This window comes from Pelodiscus sinensis, chromosome 1, assembly GCF_049634645.1.
Source record: "Pelodiscus sinensis isolate JC-2024 chromosome 1, ASM4963464v1, whole genome shotgun sequence".
Classification (NCBI taxonomy): Eukaryota; Metazoa; Chordata; order Testudines; family Trionychidae; genus Pelodiscus; species Pelodiscus sinensis.
Window position 1 is genome coordinate 99,968,491 of NC_134711.1, and position 21,306 is coordinate 99,989,796.

At 40.6% G+C, this 21,306-nt stretch overlaps 1 protein-coding gene across 5 annotated transcripts in view; it reads right to left on the reverse strand.

Annotated features, from left to right (window-relative positions):
• MYBPC1 (myosin binding protein C1) overlaps positions 1-20,667 on the reverse strand; it is a 130,630-nt gene extending 109,963 nt beyond the window's left edge. For 2 of the 5 annotated variants that reach the window (XM_006138047.4, XM_006138048.4), the window contains exon 1: positions 20,392-20,667. In XM_006138047.4, coding sequence (XP_006138109.2) covers positions 20,392-20,416 — 25 coding nt within the window. In that variant the 5' untranslated portion in view covers positions 20,417-20,667. The remainder of the gene's footprint in view (positions 1-20,391) is intronic. The other 3 variants (XM_075939289.1, XM_075939294.1, XM_075939299.1) reach the window with 2 other exon arrangements.
• Positions 20,668-21,306: the final 639 nt, after the last annotated feature.

A 21,306-nucleotide genomic window follows, 5' to 3' on the forward strand; every position in this document is an offset into this window, starting at 1 on the left:
ATGGGGGCTTGTGTTTCATTGCAGAAGTTGGGAGGACATCTGTTGGAATGGCTTTCTCAAAACCTATGCTGCTAAAAACAGGTTTCTGCTAGCTAGAAAATACCTCAGAGAGGAGAAGCTGGATCAAAAGAAATCTGGGGGACATCACAGCAGAGGTCTGGGCAGAGATGCCATTTATTCAGTCAGGTGCTGAGGGAGATGAAGAAAGGATTTTAAAATGGCAAAAAGGAAGTGAAGCTACACTAGGGATGATTTGGACCAATATGTGTTAAATGTTCACAGGCTGCAAGAGGGTGATCAGTTACAGATTGACACTGAATGAAAACTAAAACCACATGAGCTCAGTGTCTGGAAAGCAAATGGAACACATCATTATAGAACAAATTAGACAGCATCATAATGGTTCTCTACCAAAAATTTAAATGGGCCAAATTCATCTTTGGTAGAACTCCTCAGACTTTACTGAAATTTAGTTAATTGGTTTTTCACTGGAAAATTCATTTTGAAAGGCTCAGTGAATTTGGGTTCCATGTAATAAATTGGTGTTTTTTAAACTTTTTAAGACCGAGGAACACCAAACAATTTTTTTTTATGGGGAACACCAAGGATTTTTTTGTTGAGAAATAAAAGCCCACAGGGAAAAGTTGTTGAGGAAAAAAAAAAAGGAGGCTTGTCCCTTTGAATTCTGTTCTATCTTCCAACTGCCTCGCGGCATACCGGTGTGCCGCAAAACACACTTTAAGAAATGCTGTAATAAATACTTTTGGTTTCAATTCCTCTCCTCCCCAAAATATAAAAACATTTGGTTTCATTTTTTTTGTATAGAAATGTTTTGTTTCAAATTTTCAATTCAGAGGGGCATTTCAATTTCAACTTCAGCTCATTTAAAACACACATGAGATGGAAACAGCCAAAATGGCAAAATAGCAATGAAAAACTTAAAAAAAAATATTTTCCAGGCAACTGAAAATGTTTTGGTTGACTCAAAACAAATTGAAAAACTGACAGAAAACCCATTTTGAGTCTATCTGAAATGTTTCAGTTGATTTAAAATGACAATTTTTTTATTTGATGAAAAATTGAAAAGCTTTTAAAATATTTCAATGAAACTATATTTTTAATTCAGCGTGACCCTCTGAATTGGAAAAGCCATTATTTAATCAGCCCTGCTACAATTATTTGAGGCATGAATTCAGACTAATTAATGAGACCACTCCTGATTTTGGAGGCCACATTACTGGAGAGTAATTGTAAAGAACTCGTAAAGAATTGTTAAAAAAAAGTGGTAATAATGTTGACAGGAAAAAGCTGGGCAGGGAAAACTGATTTTATATAAATTAGAAAAGTAGGAAGCAAGTAAGATGGGACATAATGGAAGAGTATTACAAGGAAAGTAGGGATATCCTAAAGCTATACAAATGGCTAAGGGGATTAAAAATAAGAGGACACAAATTCATGTGAAGAAGAGAACCAGCAGAAAAGATGTTGAGGGGGCAAGAAGGAGGCTGTCATACTATGGAGCTGAAACTTTGCAATACAGTATTAAAAGAACGGGAGGTACCTAGCAAGGAGGTAAAATCAATTATAAAGAATAATGCTGCTACACAGAATGGACAGGATGGTGGTACATGGACTGCAAGATGAATGATCATCTCTCAGAGTTACTACTCTGTCACAGTTTGCTCAGAAACAAACTAGTAGTGCCGTCATTGTAATGTTCCTGTGGTTGCTAACCTGACAAAATTAATAGTAAACAAACATGGATATTTCCAACCTTTCTCCCCCAACACTTCAGATGAAAGATTTTCTTGCAAAAATTAGATCTTTTGCAATGCCATTAAGAACTTCTTAGATTTGACGTTAAAGTGCTGTATGTTTCTATCATGATGCAGAAATAATGATTAATAATGGAAGAATTAATCTTCCTTCCTACTATCTGTGATTGCCTAACATCAGTAATTACCCTTGTCCCCCACTCCCCCTCAAAAAAACCCTTTCAGACTCTCTAGATGTTGACTCTTCAATAGTGACTTGGAGTAATGGTTGGTGTGAAAGGAAAATAATGACAATGGTGCATGTTTCTCAAGCACTCAGTCAATACCTTCAGGAAGCTGCAGAAGTGGAGAATGTAATAGGAGTTGATGCTGCTGAAACTAGGGAAACTTTCTGATCGCAACAAAAGTGAGTAATCTTTCCTATTGCTTCTCTGCTCCACTGAAAATTCCTAAATGTAATGAAATGTTAGTGGCTGTATATTAAATAATCTCTGTTAAGAATGCTACATAAATGCCATAGTACTACCGATACCAGGTTGAGATGCAATCTGTTATAGAGAGGCTGTTTGTAGCATGGTTGAGAATAGGGTTGCCAACTTTCTAATTGTACAGAACTGAACATCCTTGCCCAACCCCTGTCCTGCTCCTTCTCTGAGGCCCCACCTTGGTCACTCCATCCCCTGTGTCTCTCACTCTCCCACACTCGGTCATTTTTACCAGGCTGGGGCAGAGGGTTGGAGTGCAGGAGGAGATAAGGGGTCTGGCTGGAAGTGCAGACTCTGGGTGGAGTCAGAAATGAGGTGTTCGGGGTTGCACAAGAGGGCTGCAGGCTGGGGCAGTGTGTTGGGGTGCAGGTAGGGGTATGGACTCTGGGCTGGGGTGCAGATTCTAAGATGGGCCCAGAAATTAGGGATTCAGGGTACAAGGGACGATTCCTGGCTAGGGCAAGAGGGTAGGGCATGCGGGAGGTGTAGGGCCTTGGAGGGAGTTTGGGAACCCAAGGGAGTTCAGGGTTTGGGCAGGGGTGCAGAAGAAAGAAAGAGTTTGGGTGTTCGGGGGGTGCAGGAGGGAGTTTAGGGCAGGGAGTTGGGGTGCATGAAGGAGTGACAGGGTGAGGGCTCTGGGCAGCACATACCTTGGGGGGGGAGGCTCCCCAGAAGTGGCAACATGTCCCTCTGGCTCCTAGGCATAGGGCAGCCAGGCAACTCTGCATAGCGCATGCTACCTTCACCCTCAGGCACTGCCCCATAGCTCCCACTGGCTGTGGTTCCCAGCCAATGGGAGTTGTGGAGCCAGCACACAGGGCAAGGGCAGCGCTTGGAGGCCCTGGCCCATCCCTTCACCTAAGAGTATGAAGAACATGCTGGCCAGTTCTGAAAGCCACAGAGAGCCAGGCAGGATACCTGCCAGCCCTGCCAACTGGAATTTTAATGGCCCAGTCAGCTGACAGGAACTGCTAGCTGTCCGGTTTTCAACCAGAATGTACAGTCAAAAAGGGACACCTGGCAACCCTAGTTGAGAAACACTCTTCTGCCCTCACTAAATTATTCATTCATTTTATATTAGGACTGTTATTATGTTGGTGAAATCTGTGAATGTTTTGCCTGGATGAGGACCTCAAGATTTGGCTTATTCTGAGGGCGCTTTATTTACACTCAGAACAAATCTCTGTTCCAAGCTATATTTTGTTCTTTCAATTCAAACCCTACTCTGGATGCCTCTCATAAAACATAATCCTATGCTCGGTACTATACATGGTTCCTCATGAACCATTAGTTTATGTGGGGTGATTGCTACCAGTGCCTCACCAGACAGCTACATCATCATGTGGCTGTTTGACCCAAGTCCCTGTCCTTCTTGCTGGGCAGAAGGCCTGAAAATAAAGCCAGTTATTCATCCAGTTTGCCAGGGAAAGAGAAGGATAGTGTAGCATGTTTTTAAAAAGCTTTCTTTACATGATATATTTAGGATTTATGAGGGGAAAGAATTGGACAGCCCTTTATTTATCTTCACAACAGGTGCAGCATGGAGAGGCATAAAGGCAGCATTTTGCAAATGACTATTCTGCCAAGTAGAAAGCACCCTCTAGTGCACTGAAAAGAGTATTTATTCTCTTTCCTATGTTGCTTTCAGTCTTAGGATTTTTATTTGATTGTTGATTGATTGATTGTGATCATGGTAAATACGTTCTGTACAGTGTTTTATGAGTAAGGCAGATTGATTTTTGGACTGAAATAAGAACATAGTGTCAGCCAAGACTAATTTTGCCTTATCAATTTATTGCTGTATCAATTGAGATTAAAGAAGTGTTGATTGAAAATTAGAAATTGACAAATTTAGGCTTTTTAGTGGAGAGGCAACTTCTAGTGTAACTTCTCCAGCTTTCACCATAATCAAGTTTGGTGTGTTTTTTTGGCTTTTCTTTTTAAGCCAATTCAAATTGCTTTTCAACCAGATTAAATAAAACAGACTGTAATAAGAAACATCAGAGAGAGAGAGGCTGAATGTCAAAATATATATTCAAGAGACAGACTGGTATCTTGGGAGGAAGCCTGGGAGCAGCACTTGGAAATAATTTATGAGGTGGCAAAGACAGCTCAAGAGTACTTCAGGTCCCAGACTGCAATTGAATCTAAGCAGGTGGATCCCTGTTCAATAGAGCTCTGTATAAGGGCAGGGACCCACCGATGAGGATCCAGTAACATGGTCAAGGCCAGAGGTATGCACAGCACATTTCCTTAGGGTGTGCACCAAGGGAATTTTATTTTTTATTTTTTTAAAGGCAAACATTTATTGAATACTAAATCATAAAGGGCATTATTTTTATTAATCAAACAAACTAAAGAAACTAAAACTTAATTAAACTTAATTTTTTTTAATTAACAACTAAACTTTGCTTAAAAGAGTGTATCATGCGATTAAATTAAAATGCAAAGCCACTTTTTTTTTTGAGACATTAGGATGTGCCTGGGCACACCCAGCACACCCCCTGCGCACACCTATGGTCAAGGCTTTGCTTGGAAGCCTTCCCTTTACAAATTCTTAGCTAGAAGTGATGAAAATAGAATTTATGAAGAATTGACAGGGAAAGTAAAATAGGCATCGTCCCTTCATTCCCCACATTCAAAATGTACAGATGCAGAAAATATTAGCACCACTGAAAATGTGGCAGCAAGGTTCGTGCATCTATAGTGTTATGTGAATATTTGTGACTCATATGTGACTAGATTGTACATGAACCTTACCCTGGGGACTGCTACTCAAGCCAATAGAACTAAAGTATGTGGGAGGGAGGGTGAGGGAGGGGGAAAGAGAGATTTTAAAGCCAGTACTGTAGAAGAAAAATGGTTATGGCAGCAACAAAATGTTTGCATGCTTGTCCCATGCTTTGCTGGAGCATGTGTCTACACAGAAAGAACAGCAGCAGCTGCAACACCTATTTGGCAGCTAGATTAGGATGAGTGCCTAGGCTGAACCCTAGGGTTTGAGCAGGGAATGAAACTGAGGTCTGCTGTAATTTATGAACATCAAAAACAAGGCAAGGCTCTACAGTAGTTGCCTGAAGGACTTTTCTGAGTTAAATGAAAAGTAGCAATGGTATTAATGATACCTTTACTGTGAATAGAGATGAATAACATTTTACAAATTATGATTTTCTAAGAAATTTGACCTCAATTTCTTGAATTTCAACAACAAAACCCTGAACATTTGAAAAACAAATTAATTATTTTTGTTCTGATTTTTGAAAAATTAGGAATTGAAGAATAATTTTTGCTGATCTTTCAAGCATCCCCAATATTGAGACTGAAGTTGAAGATTCTACTGAGGAGGGTAATAAGAAATCACATAAAAAGGGGTGCCTAACTCTTAGTAAAACGTTGCAAAGAAAGCTTTAAAATGACATTTCTTTTATCAGAAAAATTATCAGTCTGGATATAATTACATCTGAGTTACAAAATCATCTGACCATTCTAACTAATGCCAAGACTTTTGAAATAGTTTATTTAATTTTATTTATAACTGTAAAATAATCAAGCGGGGAAGTAAAATCACAGATAGGTAAAAATCCCAAACAGAGGAACAGCGTGTTTAGACTGGAAAGTTAGAGTATAACCAAATAACTGTTGAACTGGTAAGCGGATACTTATTGGTTAATGGCCTTGGTTACACTCAGCCAGCTCCCCAGGAAGTGGCTTCGCTGCGGCAACAAAGCCCCCTTCCCAGAAGCCAGACAGGCAAGGGCTGCCTGCTCTGTTCCCAGGGAGGAGGCTTTGCTGTGGGCTCTGCAGTATAAAGCTAAGCTTTATACTGCAGAGCCCACATTGCGGGTAACTGTGTAACTGCTGAGTTACATGGTTACCCTGATACACGATTTTTAACATCCCTAGCTCAGGACCAGTTTTTCACTTTGCTAAAAAAGCATGAAGTGCAACTCCCTTTTCTCTTCCCAGAGACTTTTCTTCCTGAAAACATGGTCTGCTTACAGCTTTCTCCAGACATGTCAGTTCTGTGCTGCTTCCAGTAGCTAAATGGAGTTAGTAAAAATTCACTAGGTAAAATACGCTACTTCTGTAGCATGTTTACATTCTCTGCCAACATGGAGGAGAAATTGGAACATTCTACATGGCCAGACATCTGCTAGTCTTTGCAAAATCTTAGAAAATAAAGGTGGCAGACAACTGACTGATGCCTTTGCACTGGGTTTAAGAATGGTCATTTATGCCAGTGTTTCTCAACCTTTTTTTTATAAAGTACCCCTTTCTCCAAAAAAAAAAAAAAAAAAAAAGTATAAGTACACCCAGTACCTACAGTTTTCAAACCCACACAATTTTTTTCTAACATTACAAAACATTTGTTTAAACAACTTAATCGTAGCTGGGTGGGCGATTAATTTTTTGGGTGTAAAAAGTACAAAAATAATAAAGTGCTGTAAAACTTAAAACAAAAATTTAGTTTTCTCCATTAGAAGTATATGCGTTGGATACTCACATAGGTGTCCCATGGAAAGATATTTGAAAAGCTTTTGCAAATCACAATATTAGCTAAAGTCACCTGCTGTTCAACTGAAAATAATGTCAGATGAGTGAAATCCTCTTTGCAAAATGTGGGAATGGAAAACAAGGGCAAAGGAGAAAGGACAGAGGTCAGATTTCCTCTTTAAAAATAGGGCAAAGGAAAGCTTAGACAGAAACTTAGTAAGACTGGAGGGAATGCCATGGAAAAAATGTCATCAGGCATCCCTGGAGTCTGCACTTGTGCAGAAGTGGCAGGCATAGTCTCTTTTAGTCTTCAGACTCTTGTTTGGCTCTAGTCTTGTACATTTTTTCTCCTGCATACTAGTTTTTATAAAAACAGGGAGAAAAGGCCATAAGCCACGTTGCTACCTAGGCTATGTCTAGACTGGCATGATTTTCCGCAAATGCTTTTAACGGAAAAGTTTTCCGTTAAAAGCATTTGCAGAAAAGAGCGTCTAGATTGGCACGGACGCTTTTCCGCAAAAGCACTTTTTGTGGAAAAGCGTCCGTGCCAATCTAGACACGCTTTTCCACAAAAAAGCCCCGATCGCCATTTTTGCGACCGGGGCTTTTTTGCGCAAAACAAATCTGAGCTGTCTACACTGGCCCTTTTGCGCAAAAGGTTTTGTGCAAAAGGACTTTTGCCCAAATGGGAGCAGCATAGTATTTCCGCAAGAAACACTGATTTCAGAGAGTAGGAAGCCAGTCTTCTTGCGGAAATTCAAGCGGCCAGTGTAGACAGCTGGCAAGTTTTTCCACAAAAGCAGCTGCTTTTGCGGAAAAACTTGCCAGTCTAGACGCAGCCAGTAAGTATGTATAAATTACACAGAAGCAATCAATCAACACACCTTATGTACCATGCCTTACATGACTATCCCTAGGTCTTTTTGGTTCTAGGCATTCTCACGTTTACAGAGCAAAACTGGATTCCAGAGTTCCAATGTTCCTTCTAATATTTCCCATCTATGTGCAGAATAAATTTTGTTATGTGCACCACATCATGTGCAAATGTGTACCACCAGTAGAAATGATGGGTGCTCTGCTGATCAGCTGGGCAGCACTGAAATCTTTCCTGAGCAGCCACACAAGTGCACAACTTACAGGGAACACTAGTTTCCACTAGAAACAACTCAGCCAGCCACAATTCCCTTCTGATCCCCTCTCCTTGCCCCAGTGAGTTGTTAATTTAGAACTTTCTTTATTATAGGTCATCAGTAAATGACTAATGCCCTCTTCCAGGAGCACAAACTAACGCTTTGCCTGTGCCCTGCCTATCTGGTCAAGGAATAAGTAAGTGCTTATGTAACATCTTTTATACCTGTGTACACAGACCCATGTTGCAGGTAGCTGACAGAGGAGCATAAGTGTGGGAGAAGAGAAAGAAAAATCTTTCTTCCCCTTTTGCCCCTGGGGGAGTCCACATCTTAAGTTACAACCTAGTCTTCATGGTTTAAACTGGGAACATTTTCTGGATTCTGCCAGTGTCCTAAAGGGTTTCTGGGTTTGTTTGTTTTTACATCACCTCATCTGAATGCATCACAATATTATTGAACAGCCAGACCAGACCTTTGAAAGGGATGCGTTCCTCCCCCAGGAATTGTGTTAGAACAGAGAGAGCTATTTGGCAGCAGTCCCATGACTGTAATTTTTACTAGGTGTCATACATATGAGGGCAATAGCTGCAACAACTGACCATAGACTATTGTCTACTACACAGTGCAGGCAGGGCCAGCCCTACCATGAGGCGGACTGAGGAGGCTGCCTCAGGTTCCAGACTGTGGGGGGGTGCCATTAAGACCCAGAGTGTAGAAAATTGTCTGCTGCTTGTGCATATGTATTCTCTCTGCTCTAGATGCACAAAGATGGTGGAGTGCTGTGCTGGAGGAAAGAGAGCACAAGAGACCTTTCAAAGTTTTGGCCCAAGCGAGGGGGAATGGGTGTGTCATTTGAGCTCCCCGCCTCAGGTGCCAAAATGTTGTGAACTGGCCCTGAGTACAGGAAGAAAGTAGCAAACTGCACAGGACACATCTCCAAACTAAGGATGCTGAAATGTGGTTGCTTTCCTAATCGAGGAGTCAATAGAATTTTTTATCAACTCCTTGATTAGTTGATAAGAGTAGGCAGTTTCAGCACGCAGTCTGGCTTGCGCCAGTCCCAGCATAACTTTCCCCGCTGCCATTCCACATCGAAAGGGACAGGGGAGCTGGTGCACAAAGACACTTGCTCAGTCCCTGCTCCTATAGGTCTCTGATCACGCTGCATAACTTTCCCTGCTGCTGCTCCGCATTGAAAGGGATGGGGAGCATGAAGATGCTAGCTCAGTCCCTGCTCCCACCGGCTCCCTCTATTCCTTTCAATGTGGAAGGTCAGCGGAGGAATTTATGCAGAGTGATCAGAGATCTGCGGGAGCAGGGACTGTGCCAGCATCTTCACATGCTGGCTCCCCTGTCCCTTAATATTGCAGAGCCGCAGCAGGTGGAGAGTGGGGATGCGACTAGTCAATAGTGCTAACCAATAAGCTCCTGCTTATCGGATAGTCAACTAGTCACTTTCCTCCCTACTCAAAACCCTCAAAGAGGAGAGAACAGAGATTCTTTTACAGACTCCCCAAGACACTCTGGCTATGTCTACACTGCAGGCTTCTTGTGCAAGAACTTTTTGTGGAAGAGTTCTTCTGCAGAAAGTTCTTGCGCAAGAGCACATCCACACTGCCATGTGCTTTTGTGCAAGAGAGCGTCCACCCTGCCATGGACACTCTTGCACAAGAAAGCTCTGATGGCCATTCACAGAATGGCCATCAGAGCACCTCTGCTTCTCCTGGCTGTTTTTGCGCAAAAACTCACAGAGTGTCCATGCTACAAGCATGTTTTTACATAAGAAAAAGTACAGTAGGTTGACAGAAGACAGGGATTTTTGCGCAAGAGTTATTTCTCTTTCTACAAGGAAGAAGCCTTTTTTGCACAAGAGCTCTTACACAAAAAGGTGTGTGTGGACAGATAACGGGTTTCTTGTGCAAGAAACCCCTATCGGAAGAAGCACAGGTGCTCTGATGGCCATTTGTGAATGGCCATCAGAGCTTTCTTGTGCAAGAGCTTCCATGGCAAGGTGGATGCTCTCTTGTGCACAGAAGAGAACGCGCGATCTGTGCCCCCGCCTGCACGGTCGTCAATGGCATGACGTAATCATCGGGCACCCCATGATGTCATCATCGGGTGCCCTGGGCAACCGCTGAGTCGGCCTATACTCACGGGCCTTCCCTGCTTGCGCAAGAACTTTTTGCAGAAGATCTCTTCCGCAAAAAGTTCTTGCACAAGGAGTCTGCAGTGTAAACATAGCCTCTGTTGCAGAAGCTCTATCATTCTGTGAAGGTAGAATTGAGGGAGACAGGGAGAGCAGCCACTCTGTGCAGCATGCTGCACTCTTCAGGCCCTGGCAGGGCTCAGAGGAGAAGTCCATCTGGAGGTTACTACAACTGGAATTAACAGTAGCTTCCCTTCCATGTCTGCAACATGGGGCGTGGCTGGATGGGGGCTTGTGTTTCATTGCAGAAGTTGGGAGGACATCTGTTGGAATGGCTTTCTCAAAACCTATGCTGCTAAAAACAGGTTTCTGCTAGCTAGAAAATACCTCAGAGAGGAGAAGCTGGATCAAAAGAAATCTGGGGGACATCACAGCAGAGGTCTGGGCAGAGATGCCATTTATTCAGTCAGGTGCTGAGGGAGATGAAGAAAGGATTTTAAAATGGCAAAAAGGAAGTGAAGCTACACTAGGGATGATTTGGACCAATATGTGTTAAATGTTCACAGGCTGCAAGAGGGTGATCAGTTACAGATTGACACTGAATGAAAACTAAAACCACATGAGCTCAGTGTCTGGAAAGCAAATGGAACACATCATTATAGAACAAATTAGACAGCATCATAATGGTTCTCTACCAAAAATTTAAATGGGCCAAATTCATCTTTGGTAGAACTCCTCAGACTTTACTGAAATTTAGTTAATTGGTTTTTCACTGGAAAATTCATTTTGAAAGGCTCAGTGAATTTGGGTTCCATGTAATAAATTGGTGTTTTTTAAACTTTTTAAGACCGAGGAACACCAAACAATTTTTTTTTATGGGGAACACCAAGGATTTTTTTGTTGAGAAATAAAAGCCCACAGGGAAAAGTTGTTGAGGAAAAAAAAAAAGGAGGCTTGTCCCTTTGAATTCTGTTCTATCTTCCAACTGCCTCGCGGCATACCGGTGTGCCGCAAAACACACTTTAAGAAATGCTGTAATAAATACTTTTGGTTTCAATTCCTCTCCTCCCCAAAATATAAAAACATTTGGTTTCATTTTTTTTGTATAGAAATGTTTTGTTTCAAATTTTCAATTCAGAGGGGCATTTCAATTTCAACTTCAGCTCATTTAAAACACACATGAGATGGAAACAGCCAAAATGGCAAAATAGCAATGAAAAACTTAAAAAAAAATATTTTCCAGGCAACTGAAAATGTTTTGGTTGACTCAAAACAAATTGAAAAACTGACAGAAAACCCATTTTGAGTCTATCTGAAATGTTTCAGTTGATTTAAAATGACAATTTTTTTATTTGATGAAAAATTGAAAAGCTTTTAAAATATTTCAATGAAACAATATTTTTAATTCAGCGTGACCCTCTGAATTGGAAAAGCCATTATTTAATCAGCCCTGCTACAATTATTTGAGGCATGAATTCAGACTAATTAATGAGACCACTCCTGATTTTGGAGGCCACATTACTGGAGAGTAATTGTAAAGAACTCGTAAAGAATTGTTAAAAAAAAGTGGTAATAATGTTGACAGGAAAAAGCTGGGCAGGGAAAACTGATTTTATATAAATTAGAAAAGTAGGAAGCAAGTAAGATGGGACATAATGGAAGAGTATTACAAGGAAAGTAGGGATATCCTAAAGCTATACAAATGGCTAAGGGGATTAAAAATAAGAGGACACAAATTCATGTGAAGAAGAGAACCAGCAGAAAAGATGTTGAGGGGGCAAGAAGGAGGCTGTCATACTATGGAGCTGAAACTTTGCAATACAGTATTAAAAGAACGGGAGGTACCTAGCAAGGAGGTAAAATCAATTATAAAGAATAATGCTGCTACACAGAATGGACAGGATGGTGGTACATGGACTGCAAGATGAATGATCATCTCTCAGAGTTACTACTCTGTCACAGTTTGCTCAGAAACAAACTAGTAGTGCCGTCATTGTAATGTTCCTGTGGTTGCTAACCTGACAAAATTAATAGTAAACAAACATGGATATTTCCAACCTTTCTCCCCCAACACTTCAGATGAAAGATTTTCTTGCAAAAATTAGATCTTTTGCAATGCCATTAAGAACTTCTTAGATTTGACGTTAAAGTGCTGTATGTTTCTATCATGATGCAGAAATAATGATTAATAATGGAAGAATTAATCTTCCTTCCTACTATCTGTGATTGCCTAACATCAGTAATTACCCTTGTCCCCCACTCCCCCTCAAAAAAACCCTTTCAGACTCTCTAGATGTTGACTCTTCAATAGTGACTTGGAGTAATGGTTGGTGTGAAAGGAAAATAATGACAATGGTGCATGTTTCTCAAGCACTCAGTCAATACCTTCAGGAAGCTGCAGAAGTGGAGAATGTAATAGGAGTTGATGCTGCTGAAACTAGGGAAACTTTCTGATCGCAACAAAAGTGAGTAATCTTTCCTATTGCTTCTCTGCTCCACTGAAAATTCCTAAATGTAATGAAATGTTAGTGGCTGTATATTAAATAATCTCTGTTAAGAATGCTACATAAATGCCATAGTACTACCGATACCAGGTTGAGATGCAATCTGTTATAGAGAGGCTGTTTGTAGCATGGTTGAGAATAGGGTTGCCAACTTTCTAATTGTACAGAACTGAACATCCTTGCCCAACCCCTGTCCTGCTCCTTCTCTGAGGCCCCACCTTGGTCACTCCATCCCCTGTGTCTCTCACTCTCCCACACTCGGTCATTTTTACCAGGCTGGGGCAGAGGGTTGGAGTGCAGGAGGAGATAAGGGGTCTGGCTGGAAGTGCAGACTCTGGGTGGAGTCAGAAATGAGGTGTTCGGGGTTGCACAAGAGGGCTGCAGGCTGGGGCAGTGTGTTGGGGTGCAGGTAGGGGTATGGACTCTGGGCTGGGGTGCAGATTCTAAGATGGGCCCAGAAATTAGGGATTCAGGGTACAAGGGACGATTCCTGGCTAGGGCAAGAGGGTAGGGCATGCGGGAGGTGTAGGGCCTTGGAGGGAGTTTGGGAACCCAAGGGAGTTCAGGGTTTGGGCAGGGGTGCAGAAGAAAGAAAGAGTTTGGGTGTTCGGGGGGTGCAGGAGGGAGTTTAGGGCAGGGAGTTGGGGTGCATGAAGGAGTGACAGGGTGAGGGCTCTGGGCAGCACATACCTTGGGGGGGGAGGCTCCCCAGAAGTGGCAACATGTCCCTCTGGCTCCTAGGCATAGGGCAGCCAGGCAACTCTGCATAGCGCATGCTACCTTCACCCTCAGGCACTGCCCCATAGCTCCCACTGGCTGTGGTTCCCAGCCAATGGGAGTTGTGGAGCCAGCACACAGGGCAAGGGCAGCGCTTGGAGGCCCTGGCCCATCCCTTCACCTAAGAGTATGAAGAACATGCTGGCCAGTTCTGAAAGCCACAGAGAGCCAGGCAGGATACCTGCCAGCCCTGCCAACTGGAATTTTAATGGCCCAGTCAGCTGACAGGAACTGCTAGCTGTCCGGTTTTCAACCAGAATGTACAGTCAAAAAGGGACACCTGGCAACCCTAGTTGAGAAACACTCTTCTGCCCTCACTAAATTATTCATTCATTTTATATTAGGACTGTTATTATGTTGGTGAAATCTGTGAATGTTTTGCCTGGATGAGGACCTCAAGATTTGGCTTATTCTGAGGGCGCTTTATTTACACTCAGAACAAATCTCTGTTCCAAGCTATATTTTGTTCTTTCAATTCAAACCCTACTCTGGATGCCTCTCATAAAACATAATCCTATGCTCGGTACTATACATGGTTCCTCATGAACCATTAGTTTATGTGGGGTGATTGCTACCAGTGCCTCACCAGACAGCTACATCATCATGTGGCTGTTTGACCCAAGTCCCTGTCCTTCTTGCTGGGCAGAAGGCCTGAAAATAAAGCCAGTTATTCATCCAGTTTGCCAGGGAAAGAGAAGGATAGTGTAGCATGTTTTTAAAAAGCTTTCTTTACATGATATATTTAGGATTTATGAGGGGAAAGAATTGGACAGCCCTTTATTTATCTTCACAACAGGTGCAGCATGGAGAGGCATAAAGGCAGCATTTTGCAAATGACTATTCTGCCAAGTAGAAAGCACCCTCTAGTGCACTGAAAAGAGTATTTATTCTCTTTCCTATGTTGCTTTCAGTCTTAGGATTTTTATTTGATTGTTGATTGATTGATTGTGATCATGGTAAATACGTTCTGTACAGTGTTTTATGAGTAAGGCAGATTGATTTTTGGACTGAAATAAGAACATAGTGTCAGCCAAGACTAATTTTGCCTTATCAATTTATTGCTGTATCAATTGAGATTAAAGAAGTGTTGATTGAAAATTAGAAATTGACAAATTTAGGCTTTTTAGTGGAGAGGCAACTTCTAGTGTAACTTCTCCAGCTTTCACCATAATCAAGTTTGGTGTGTTTTTTTGGCTTTTCTTTTTAAGCCAATTCAAATTGCTTTTCAACCAGATTAAATAAAACAGACTGTAATAAGAAACATCAGAGAGAGAGAGGCTGAATGTCAAAATATATATTCAAGAGACAGACTGGTATCTTGGGAGGAAGCCTGGGAGCAGCACTTGGAAATAATTTATGAGGTGGCAAAGACAGCTCAAGAGTACTTCAGGTCCCAGACTGCAATTGAATCTAAGCAGGTGGATCCCTGTTCAATAGAGCTCTGTATAAGGGCAGGGACCCACCGATGAGGATCCAGTAACATGGTCAAGGCCAGAGGTATGCACAGCACATTTCCTTAGGGTGTGCACCAAGGGAATTTTATTTTTTATTTTTTTAAAGGCAAACATTTATTGAATACTAAATCATAAAGGGCATTATTTTTATTAATCAAACAAACTAAAGAAACTAAAACTTAATTAAACTTAATTTTTTTTAATTAACAACTAAACTTTGCTTAAAAGAGTGTATCATGCGATTAAATTAAAATGCAAAGCCACTTTTTTTTTTGAGACATTAGGATGTGCCTGGGCACACCCAGCACACCCCCTGCGCACACCTATGGTCAAGGCTTTGCTTGGAAGCCTTCCCTTTACAAATTCTTAGCTAGAAGTGATGAAAATAGAATTTATGAAGAATTGACAGGGAAAGTAAAATAGGCATCGTCCCTTCATTCCCCACATTCAAAATGTACAGATGCAGAAAATATTAGCACCACTGAAAATGTGGCAGCAAGGTTCGTGCATCTATAGTGTTATGTGAATATTTGTGACTCATATGTGACTAGATTGTACATGAACCTTACCCTGGGGACTGCTACTCAAGCCAATAGAACTAAAGTATGTGGGAGGGAGGGTGAGGGAGGGGGAAAGAGAGATTTTAAAGCCAGTACTGTAGAAGAAAAATGGTTATGGCAGCAACAAAATGTTTGCATGCTTGTCCCATGCTTTGCTGGAGCATGTGTCTACACAGAAAGAACAGCAGCAGCTGCAACACCTATTTGGCAGCTAGATTAGGATGAGTGCCTAGGCTGAACCCTAGGGTTTGAGCAGGGAATGAAACTGAGGTCTGCTGTAATTTATGAACATCAAAAACAAGGCAAGGCTCTACAGTAGTTGCCTGAAGGACTTTTCTGAGTTAAATGAAAAGTAGCAATGGTATTAATGATACCTTTACTGTGAATAGAGATGAATAACATTTTACAAATTATGATTTTCTAAGAAATTTGACCTCAATTTCTTGAATTTCAACAACAAAACCCTGAACATTTGAAAAACAAATTAATTATTTTTGTTCTGATTTTTGAAAAATTAGGAATTGAAGAATAATTTTTGCTGATCTTTCAAGCATCCCCAATATTGAGACTGAAGTTGAAGATTCTACTGAGGAGGGTAATAAGAAATCACATAAAAAGGGGTGCCTAACTCTTAGTAAAACGTTGCAAAGAAAGCTTTAAAATGACATTTCTTTTATCAGAAAAATTATCAGTCTGGATATAATTACATCTGAGTTACAAAATCATCTGACCATTCTAACTAATGCCAAGACTTTTGAAATAGTTTATTTAATTTTATTTATAACTGTAAAATAATCAAGCGGGGAAGTAAAATCACAGATAGGTAAAAATCCCAAACAGAGGAACAGCGTGTTTAGACTGGAAAGTTAGAGTATAACCAAATAACTGTTGAACTGGTAAGCGGATACTTATTGGTTAATGGCCTTGGTTACACTCAGCCAGCTCCCCAGGAAGTGGCTTCGCTGCGGCAACAAAGCCCCCTTCCCAGAAGCCAGACAGGCAAGGGCTGCCTGCTCTGTTCCCAGGGAGGAGGCTTTGCTGTGGGCTCTGCAGTATAAAGCTAAGCTTTATACTGCAGAGCCCACATTGCGGGTAACTGTGTAACTGCTGAGTTACATGGTTACCCTGATACACGATTTTTAACATCCCTAGCTCAGGACCAGTTTTTCACTTTGCTAAAAAAGCATGAAGTGCAACTCCCTTTTCTCTTCCCAGAGACTTTTCTTCCTGAAAACATGGTCTGCTTACAGCTTTCTCCAGACATGTCAGTTCTGTGCTGCTTCCAGTAGCTAAATGGAGTTAGTAAAAATTCACTAGGTAAAATACGCTACTTCTGTAGCATGTTTACATTCTCTGCCAACATGGAGGAGAAATTGGAACATTCTACATGGCCAGACATCTGCTAGTCTTTGCAAAATCTTAGAAAATAAAGGTGGCAGACAACTGACTGATGCCTTTGCACTGGGTTTAAGAATGGTCATTTATGCCAGTGTTTCTCAACCTTTTTTTTATAAAGTACCCCTTTCTCCAAAAAAAAAAAAAAAAAAAAAGTATAAGTACACCCAGTACCTACAGTTTTCAAACCCACACAATTTTTTTCTAACATTACAAAACATTTGTTTAAACAACTTAATCGTAGCTGGGTGGGCGATTAATTTTTTGGGTGTAAAAAGTACAAAAATAATAAAGTGCTGTAAAACTTAAAACAAAAATTTAGTTTTCTCCAAATTTCAGTTGTGTTCACATACCCCCCAGACTTCTCTCGAGTATCCCTAATGGTACTTGTACCACTGGTTGAGAAACACTGATCTATGCCACTGTTTTCTGACAACAGGGACCGGCTTGCTGCCTTTCAAACCTGTGTCAGGGAGATCTCAGAGACCAACACCAGAACTGATTGTTGGTTAACACTAATTTATGCCATGGTCATGGTTTAATTCCTATATTGGGAAGAATAAACACACACAAATGTATGGGGCTCATTGCTACATGCTTGTTGCACCTGTCCCATGGGATGGTGTCCACAAATAGCTGGAAATAGTTTGAGAGTTGGCAGTTTCACAAAAGCACAGTGAATAGTGTTCAGATGCTACTGTGATGGCTCTCTCCACACACAATGGAAAATCCTATGCTTGACACCTTTCTTTGCACTTCCTTTTCCACTGTATTCAGCCCACTAATTTCCAAAAGTAGAGAGCTTCCTGCATGAGTCCTCTCAGTGATGCCTGCTAGTGTGTCGTGAGTCTTTCTAGCATGTGATCATAATCAATTACCTGAATTTACTCCTTCACACCCTGGATGTTGCTTTGAGAACAGTCATTTACTGATCACATCGGCATCTGAAATCTCACAGTAGCAGCAGTAGTAGTACAGCTGAATTGGGTGGCTGGAGAGTGGTGACTGCTGACTGTCAGCTCTGCAGGGAACAGCACTAAAGGAAAGGTTCCACTGTCATACCATGCCATCTTTTCTTCTGCATTGCTCCCGGTGGCAGCTCTGCCTTCAGAGCTGGGCTTCTGGTCTGCAGCTGCTGTTGCTCTCCAGATGCCCAATTTTGAAAGCAGCACTACCACCAGTAGCAGTACAGAAGTAAAGGTAGCAGTATTGCAATCCCTCCTACAATAACCTTGTGATGCCCTCAACCCTTTTTTGGGTCAAGACCCCTACAATGATGACATTATGAAATTCAAATTTAAATAGTTGAAATCATGAAATTATTTGTAAAACCCTAACCACTATGAAATTGACCAAATTGGACTGTGAATTTGATAGGGCCCGCCTTATGTCTCTGAATGTAGGCTCATCCAAAACATCTTGTTTGTTGCATCACTGTTACATTTTTTTGTTCAAAGTCTACTGAAATTATTTTGAAATATAACCATAGTATTCTGTTAATCTGTCTATGCTCTTACATTTTCATTTAACCTGATTTAGTCATTCAAAGAGCAACCTCTCTCTTTCTCTCTCTCTCTCAAAAAAGACACCATATTCCAAACAAAAAATCTGTTTTTGCTTAAACATTACATAAATGTTTCTAGTTTTGTTTCAGTCAGAAGTCTCAGAATGCCTTTTGATTAAGCTGTGTTATATCTAGTCAAAAAGGACACTTAATACACACATAAATCATTCACATTACATACAAGATACTTTAGAAGGGGCTTGGCTCTTACAGAGGATTAGGCTCTCGTATTAGTGCATGCATTTGGTGTAGCTATTTTCAGTGGGATACTTCATCCATCATTGTCTATGGGCTCTAAGGAAAGCCAGCAAGTAAATTGATCATCACAGCCTGTCAACACTAGTTGTTTAGAGGTCAATCCTGCAAAGTGCATAGCTTTGCCTGTGAGGTGCTGAAGCCTTCAAATCCCACAGAAAGTTATTCATCTCCTTGTTCTTAATGACACCAGATAAAATATTCAGAAAGTCTTTGGAAAGAATTCCATTTATACTGATATGTCAATGCTGAAACAAATTGCGCATACACGTGTATAAATGAAGTTTTTCTGAGATTATTATAGATTGGTACTAAATTCAGTTTTGTTCACATGGATAGGTTTTGTAAGCAACTGAAACATAAAATGAAGTTTCAATCCTGCAAGGTGCTGAGTACTTTCTATGAAGTGGTGAGTGCCCATAACTCTATTGAAGTAATTGGGAACTGAGAATACTCTGTACCATTAAGCCTCTGGCTCTTAGGAAAAGAAATTAAATTGGAGGCAAAATTAAGATCTCAATTAAATCAGTGTAAAATAAGGACTTCATCTGGTTGCTCTTTGTTTACCCTAATATAACTGAAATTAGAATCTAACCTAAGATATCTAAAGACTTCCCTTGATTAGAAAGGCTCCATTGTAAATACTACAGCTTTTCAAATTATTTGTGGATGAAAAACATGCACCCCACATGGGGGAAGATAAAGGGTATGGTCCTGAAAACCCTTGCTCATGTGAGTAAGGGCTCACATTACTAAGGTTTGTAGGGTCATCTCCTGAACTGTGCAAGAAAAGTTTTGTTTTTCATTCAGTTAATCTGTAAACCTTCTGTGGTCCACATATTGTTAGTAATTTGACTACAGAATCCTTCTTAATCACTGCCCAAATAGTTTACATTCAATCTTTATTTTTTTCTCCTACAGCAGTGAGTGCATTGTCAATGCTAAACAAATAATAAGAATGAAAACTGTTACCCAAGAACCTCCCACCCTTCTAGTCATAGAGAAATGTTAATTATGAAAGAAAAGTGATGATGGAATCTCACATCACTATGGAAGTGCAAAGATTCAATAAACAGTCTATAAGCAATGTGTGATAAATTTGGTTTTACTCATTGAAAGAGTTCCAAAACTGTACCAGATGATTTTTTTTTAAACCATAAGATAGTAATTAAACTTCTTAACCATTCCAAAATCTCACTAACATACAAATATGTGTCTGAAGTCCCTAGTTACATAGCTTGTAACATCAGTGGGAGTTTTGCCTCTGAAAGGACTGCAGAACAAATGGCATAGTTTTTCTATCCTAAACTGTTCTCCTCCTGAAAATATACTATCAGATCAATCTATATAGAAAAACAGAATGTCTCTTTTCTTAAAGATCACACATACAGAATACATGTATATCAAATTATTTAGATAGATGATCACATCCTTTTATAATCTAATATAGACCTGAGCTTAATTTTCATGAAATAAGCTTTTGCAAACCATAGATATATACTGAATTTTGAAAACACAAATGAATCCTCCTGTTCTGTTCAAATTAATTTTATAGCCAGAAAGAAAGAAATCAAAGATTACATTTCCAAAACTTTGCATACTTTTAAAGGACAAACTGTCTTTTAAAATAGTTGTAGGTCAATTCAGTTTTGTACAGGAGTCCTACTGTAATGTAGTCACTTTGCTTAAATTTATTAATATATGATTATGCAATAATATAATGTTGGCATATTGATTAGGGCTGACACTCTTGGATGTCATTAATTAGTCCAATGCAAGATGGGCTAACGGTTACTTTTTGTGTTTTGTAAAGATACGTAATTTTTTTTAAAGGTTCTAGGGTTATGCTTACCAGCTTTCTGAGTGGGTTCCGGCATTGTGACACTATTTATTCCCAATGAGTTTCAGTCCTTCAGATTCAACTCGTAGCCCCAAGTCCAGTTGAGAATATGCAGATCAGTCTGACAAGCAGAGGGGGAGAAGAATTCCTCTGTCTTATATACTGCCTTTAAATATCAATCAAAATAGCACCTCCTCTCTTTTCAATGCAAACACTTTGAAAATTGGCAGTTATGGGAGCCCTCTTCCATCTGTTGTCTGCAGCCTCTGCTCTCTTGGCTTTTGGAAGGAATCTCTGTTGCATTTCATGTGGCTGATGAGAACATCTATAACTTTCTATATTCAGCAGCACCACTCTCTCTCTCTCTCTCTCTCTCTCTCTCTCACACACGCGCGCACACACACACACACACACACACACACACACACACACACACACACTCTAACAGTCGGAGGAATAAAAAGGGATTGCCAGGCTGTCAAAGGGCTCTGCAGCATACAAAACTGATACGGACTGTTTGTATACAATTACCATTTTTCCATGGCATAAGAGGATCACAAATAGACACATGACTATATGCACACAGGAATCCTTAACTTTCTTCTTCCCTTTATAAGAAAATTTGGCTAACACCAAGACAGAAAAACTGTGAGCGGAATACTTTATGCTACTTCTATCCAAGGGAAGAGGATTCTTCTGTGTTTCTGTTGAAGCTATGAAAGTTCACTCCTTCACTCCCTTTTTTGGTACCATCTACTCCTGTGTAGATCCCTTCATTGCAACCATGATCATGTTAGCAGAGGTGGATAGCATAGTGTAGGGTTCCCTTCAGCACTGCTCCTTTGTCAATTGGAGAGGTCACTGCTGAGAGACGTGATGCTTTCCCTTGTCCCCAGCAGTGAATGTACTGCTCCTGCTGCTCTCCTA